Genomic DNA, 6,709 nt, shown 5'->3' with positions numbered 1-6,709 from the left:
TGTGGCTCAAGTGGTAGAGCGCTCGCCTTGAGCTGAAGAGCTGAGGGACAGCACCCAGGCCCAGAGTTCAAGCTCCACGACTGACAAAAAAAAAAAAAAAAAAAAGAACCAAAGCCTGAGGGAGCAAGGGAAGATGAAGAGGGATGAGAATTCCCTTGCAGTGACCACCCAGGCCCAGGGCCACCAAGTCACAAAGCAAGCAACTCTAGGAGGCTGGTGAGCTACAGAAGTCCATTCATCATCCTTCCCTGCACCTCCGATGTGGAGCAACATGGAGGGGCAGGCCTCCCCGCTCCCTGAGAACCAGATGCCCTAATGAGCAGACAGTGGGGAGAAGGGACAATGGGGACACGGACTCACACATGCACTGGGAGGCTGTTAGGGGTTCCATCCTGGCTTTGGCCTGTGAGGGCACTGATTGAGCTCACTGAGATCACTGCTTGCCCGATGGTGTAGACAACGGAGAGCCATACAATCGTCCTGTTCAGAGAGAATTCTGTTAAGAGAATCCTAGTTAACAGCATAAGAGCCCTCCTTCAAGATTGACATGCGCTCAAGTCAGGAAGATACTTCTTGCTCAAACGTGGGTAAAACTGGTCACTCTCAGAAAGACACTGGGTGGGACTGTAGAGCAAAGTTTGGGCTGGGGATCTGAAGGTGGAAGATCTGCTTTCTCTTTCAGCCATTTGAAAGGCTTGCCTCCCTCCTTCCCCAGCTTCAGAAATGAGTGTGTATAGCTTCAGACAGCACAAGTTACGAATCTTGTAACTGGTAACAACAGGTAGCCAGCCTGAACCACTGATAATTTTTAGAGAATTCTTTGGAAACAGTGAGTATACTTGTTTCTATCTATGTTAAATCTGGCGGCCTTGCTACTTCTCCGTTAACTTCCAGGAAGCTTTTCCTGGCATTGTCCTAGTGGATATGCTCTGGGAGCTCTTCCTGTGGGACCAGGAAAGGGCTTGTCCTGGCTACCTCGTGCCACACAAGCCCACAGACAGCCGGAGCCCCTCAGCAGCCAGCCCTGAACTCTGACACTATTTCTTTTCTTTCTTGTCGGTCAGGGAGCTTGAACTCTGGGACCGGCTGCTGTCCCTGAGCTCTTCAGCTCAAGGCAAGCAGTTGAGCCACAGCGCCACTTCTGGTTTCCTGGGGGTTAATAAGAGTCTCCTGGACTCTCTTGCCCAGGTGTGAGCCATCAGTGAGTGCCTGGCAAGTTTCTGTTTCTTGATTCTCTACTCCACCATCCCCAAAGCACAAAGCTTCCATTTACATATCTGGCTTGTTTCATTAACCACTCACTTGAACTTTCCCAGCCACGAGTCAGCAATAAGAGCTCCCAGAATTGGCGTCAGATAGCACAGGGCCACGAACGTGTGGTAGATGGCTGTGGACAGGTTGTCATCCCAGCCGATGAAGTTCCGGAAGTACAGAACCAGCAGCGCTTGTCACACAGGGCAGGTGAGGGAGAGGAGGAGGGAGATGCAGAGTTAGGACTGGCTTTCTAACACACACTCTTCCCAGGGGTGAGAAGTGCCTACAAAATTACCTCTCATTCCATAGTAGGAGAATCTTTCACAGAACTCATTGACCACAATGAAGAAGATACTGAGGGGGTAACCAAGACAACTCTGACGGAAAGAAAATAGAATGGGATCAGAGACACACCTCGATGGTCCATATTCAAAACTAGATCCATGGCATGGAAAGAAGCCAATGTATATTTAGTGACCCATCAGTAGGCATTCAGATGCATTCAGAATCAAATCCCACAATTTCCATTCTCTTATATCCCTCATTCCACACAGAGAGAGCAAGTCTGAGCAGGAAATGGATAGCCTTTCCACAGACACACAAGCCATGGTTTGTTAAGTAAATGAAGCACAGCTTTGAAAGTTTAGGAGGAAAACCCTACCAAATTTATAACATGGAAAAGCAAGCAAGAAAAAGAACACTCACCTGTGACTTGGACATTCCTGAAAGGGAAACAAAATGCTGGTATTAAGTCAAGTCACTTGATATTCTTGGTTGGATCTATTCTCGGTCCCCACCCCCTGAATTCTGGCAGCCAGAGGTAGTGTTCACCACAGAGCTTCAGCCTCTCTGTGATGGGAGCCCAAGACCCACTCCTCTCCAGAGTGGGCATGGCCTCGATTTGCTTTAACGAGCGCTTGGGGTGATGCTCATGTGCCATGGGAAGTGAGAAGCAGCGTGGGGAGAATCATGCCCTTCCCATTTCCTCCTAAAAAACACTTCAAAGCCCACGTCAGGATAAAACCCAAACACTTGGCTACATTCTATTCTATCTTCCAAAGTTTTTCCTCAGGGTGAAATCATTAAGATAGAAAATGCTCTCTGCTACGAAATGCAGTTAAGGGTTCAGCCTCTCTTCCCTGTGCCCTCCTCCTGCACAGCAGATTCCAGCGCTTTCACAGGAAGAAAGCGCTTCCTTGCTGGATGCACCTGCTTGCTCCTTTCCACAGCCTCCTCCGAGTCACGGTTTAGCCTGGCCACCAAAGTTTCCTTCACTCCACACAGTGCAACAGTGCATGCTCCACAGTGCCTCTCCCTGCTGGGCTCTCCCTCCAGTAGAAGCAGTATGTTCTCACCAACTCTTTCTCTTTTTCTTTTTGTGTCTGTATTAGGACTTGAACTCAAGGCCTCTTAGCTTTTTAGCTCAAGATTGGCACTCTACCGCTTGAGCCATAGCTCCACTTTGGCTTTTTGCTAGTTAATTGGAGATAAGAGTCTCATGGGGCTTTCCTGACCTGGCTGGCTTTGAACTGTGATCCTCAGATCTCAGCCTCCTGAGTAGCTAAATTACACGTGTGAGCTGCCAGCACCCAGCAAACACGGACCTTTTGACAGTAGCAAAGGTTACTGTGAGAAAAATGAACTAAAAAGAGCCTGATGGATGTAAAAGCATGAGAATCTAGGCAAGTCCCACTGACTCCACCTAAATGTGGGGTGCGCTCACCATGACATGAGCAGCAGCACAACACCCCTGTCCTTGTGTCTCCCCACAATTTCACAAGAGGTGACCTGAACCCTTGGCCCCGCTCCTTACATCCCATGCTGCCCATCACTCCTAGCCCTTCCCCCACCCTTCCTCACCCCCTAGTGATGTCACCTTAGGCTTCTTTGCTGCCAGGGCTCCTGAGCATACACACCGAGGAATGGTCTCAAACTTGAGTGTGCCTCAGAATGAGCACGGGGCTGTGAGGAGAGCCAGCGGGAACCCTGTCCCCAGACTTGCTGACTCGGTCAGTCTGGGGCGGACATTTGATTTTGCATTTCTAGCAAGTGCCCAGTGTGGCTGCTAGTCCATGCAGTATTCTTTGAAACCCCCACTGCACTGGGAGTCACAGATCATCCTTAAATCCTGACAGCTGCCCACATGCCATCCATGCTCTCTGTGTGTGTGTGTGTGTGTGTGTGTGTATGTGTGTGTGTGTGTGTGTGTGTGTGTGTGTATGTGTAGTGTTGGTACTGGGACTTGAACTCAGGGCTTTAAGCTCCTGCTTAGCTTTTGTGCTCAAGGCTGGTGTTTTCCTACTTGAGCCACACCTTTGTTTCTGGCTTTTTTGCTGGGTTAGCTGGAGATACAATTTTCTTAGATTTTTCTGCCCAAGCTGGCTTCAACCTGAGATCTTCAGATCTCAGCTTCCTGAGGAGCTAGGATTACAGGTGTGATTCACCAGCGCCCAGGGCAGCTGCCTATCTGGAAGGCAGCTTGCTGGAGCCTACATTGGCCACCCTGGCTTGTGTGTCAGGAGACAAGAGTTTACAGTTCCTGAGGATTTGTCTTTCTTAGCCAACTGGAAGTCTTAGCTGGAGGCTGTGGACCATGAGCCCCACTGTGAGAAGCCCATGCGTGCTGCCATGTTTTGTTGCCTGAAGGATTACCATGGGTAAATGTCATCACTTGGCTGGCTCACACAGCACTGCACTTCAGAGTAGAACCCAAATGCAGCAGCTGGAGATGCTTAAGGAAGTGTGCTGAAGGGGCTGGGAAGGTGGCTCAGTGGTAGAGTGCTTGCCTTGCATGCATGAGGCCCTGGATTCGAAGCGCCGGAAGTGGTGCTGTGGCTCAAGTGGTAGAGTGCTAGCCTTGAGCTGAAGAGCTGAGGGACAGCGCCCAGGCCCAGAGTTCAGGCCCCATGACCGGATCCCCCTCACCCCCCCAAAAAAGAAAGTGTGCTAAAGTGTGCCTGGCTCCCTTCCCCAGGATCGTACCTTATTCCCCTTACCAGGCCCTTCCTACCCTGCATTTTCATTCCCGGTAAGCCCAGGCCCTCTCCCACAAAAAAAGACCACAGCTCTGCCTGAGGAGCTCAGGGTGCAGCCCAGATCCATGTGACCTGCAGCCTCCCGCTCCCCCAACCCCCATGGGAGGATTCCTTCCGGTTCCTGTCAGGCTGTGTTGTGGCTCTTTCCACTTGTCTGGCTCAGTGTGGCCCCAGGGCCTCACACCGGATGGCCTTGCATGTTTGCCCACTTCAGAGCATTTCAGATGTTATTTTAGACCTTGCTCTAAGAAGGGAAATTCACTCTCTCTGAAAATTCACCGAAATTCACTCTCTCACTGCTTCAAGGGGGCAGTGCATAAAGACCCATTCTGGCTTCTGCTCCTTACTAGTTGTGGCCTTGGGAAAGCTTGTTCTTCTGCACAGCCTGGGGATACCATTTGGGATGGTATGGGATACCATAGGAATATCATTTGCTTATCGCTCAGCAAGTACTTGGGAGATGCTACTATCCCAGAATCCCCTGCTTTTCCCATGATGCGCTCCACAAAGTAGAAATTAAATATTTGTTGAATGAGTCTCGGAAGAGCTATCTTGGTCTTCAAGAACAATGTTCAGATGCTGCTCAGTTACTTGCTAGTTCCATCCCTCTCTCCTCAGGCCTGCCTCTGTCAGCTTTTAATGTTGACCTGCCTGGATCCTGTCATGTCCCCAGTGGCCTGCCATGGCTTTATTTGGGTTTGTGAAGGAGGGCAGATTAGAGGGAGGGAGGAAAAGTATTTGTTTTTCTGGTCCCTTCCCTGTCAGATGACCTCCGACTGGCTGTATCCTCAGGTGACCGTCCCTGTTTCCCTGAGCTCAGCAACCTACTCTGTTTTGTGACTCATTCTCTTCCAAGTTTTGGTAACTTTCTTGACTTCATCTGAGAAGGCTGCAGGCGGCCAGTCACAGGGAGACTTGCTTTGCCATTTATGGTTCTCTGTCCACAGTGCTTGTCTAGATTTTCTGTTCATAAGACCTCCCATTTCAAGAATGCCAGCCGGATGCTGGTAGCTCACACCTGTAATTCTAACTATTCAGGAGGCTGACATATGAGGATCATGGTTCAAATCCAACCCAGACAGGAAGTTCTATGAGACTCTTATCTCCAATAAATCACCAAAAATCAGAAGTGTGGCTCAAGTAATAGAGTGCCAGCCTTGAGTGAAAAGCTAAGGGACAGAGTCCAAGCTCTGAGTTCAAGCCCCATTACTGGAAACAAGAAGGAACAAGTGAGCAAGCGAGGCTGGTGAAATCTTTTGGAACCTCACTTCACTGCTGTGCTGTTTGTGTCCATATGTCATGGCCATAACCTATAATGTTCTGCCTATCAAACTTGAGAGCGCATGATCTCATTGTTGATCTCTGAAGATGATGCAGGGTTGAGCACACTCTCCCTGCACCAGCCCACCATGTTCTCTCCACATGTCTTCTATGCAACACTAGGAAGGGGCTAGAAAGCCAAAGCCACAGCCATCAGAGCCTCATCACAAAGTCTTTCCCCCCATCCTCACAATCCCTCGTCTTAGGGGAAACTTCATCCCACCAGAGCAGAAATTACATTGCTAATTACTACCTAGCACCTGTGATTTATTACATCATATTTACTTCAAACAGAAGGAAGGTCACCAAAGAGGTGATCAAAATATTCAGAGGGCTTAGATCCTTATTTTCATAATCATCGTATCCAGAAAATGAAATGACAAAACTTACTCCAGCATAAATGCAAGTGCTAGCTCCTGGTGCTCACATGGGGCATTTTGTGCACTAACATGTGTGCATTCCCAAGAACTGCCTTTACTACTGCCGGGAAGAAGTTGCTAAACTTTTATAGTGGCTAGAGCTATCTGCTGGCGTGTGCTGTTCTCAGCATTTCTTATCTGTATGTACCTGTGTCAACAGCATTGCTATCTGAGAAAGGGTAGGACGGATTATCATTCCAAGGCAGCTCGGGTCTGACCTCTGGTTTTGACTAGGACCACATTCTGTTGGCTTTGGTATGATTGTGTGAGTAGTTGGTATCCTGGTAGAGAAGTCAATCAGCATGTTTGAGGTTTCCAGCATTTCTTGAGTGACTCTTAGATGAGCTGGAGTCACATGCAGAACCACAGACTTTTCATCTCCTGAGCTCAGCCAGGGTCAGCCTGGAACCACTGAGGAAATGCTGGTTCTTATTTGTTGTTCTTACCCAATAGGGGTTATTAACCTCCCTCTTGTGTAAAGAATTTAATACAAAATAAGGGTATAGTATACACTTCCATGATTGCTGGCTTGAGGTGGAGTTGGTGGGAGCCAGAAAATAGGGGAAAAAAAGACTATACTGATCCAAATCACTTAAAAAGTTCCCATGTGGGGGAGCATTTCTTATTGTCTATACAAAGCTTGTTTCATGTTTGGAAGCATTTAGGGATGGACTCTCTAAT

At 48.8% G+C, this 6,709-nt stretch overlaps 1 protein-coding gene across 1 annotated transcript in view; it reads right to left on the bottom strand.

The window, feature by feature from the left end:
* The window catches only part of Slc15a1 (solute carrier family 15 (oligopeptide transporter), member 1), a 27,322-nt gene extending 25,694 nt beyond the window's left edge, over window positions 1-1,628 (bottom strand). Inside the window, exons 1-3 of the mRNA XM_013022963.1 lie at window positions 1,550-1,628; window positions 1,303-1,444; window positions 361-480 (exon numbers count right to left, since the gene is read on the bottom strand). Coding sequence (XP_012878417.1) covers window positions 361-480; window positions 1,303-1,444; window positions 1,550-1,556 — 269 coding nt within the window. The 5' untranslated portion in view covers window positions 1,557-1,628. The remainder of the gene's footprint in view (window positions 1-360; window positions 481-1,302; window positions 1,445-1,549) is intronic.
* Window positions 1,629-6,709: the final 5,081 nt, after the last annotated feature.

The sequence above is a fragment of the Dipodomys ordii genome, unplaced genomic scaffold (assembly GCF_000151885.1).
Source record: "Dipodomys ordii isolate 6190 unplaced genomic scaffold, Dord_2.0 Scaffold65, whole genome shotgun sequence".
Classification (NCBI taxonomy): Eukaryota; Metazoa; Chordata; class Mammalia; order Rodentia; family Heteromyidae; genus Dipodomys; species Dipodomys ordii.
The sequence above is the reverse complement of the archived record's forward strand: the minus strand, read 5'-3'. Positions and strand labels throughout refer to the sequence as shown.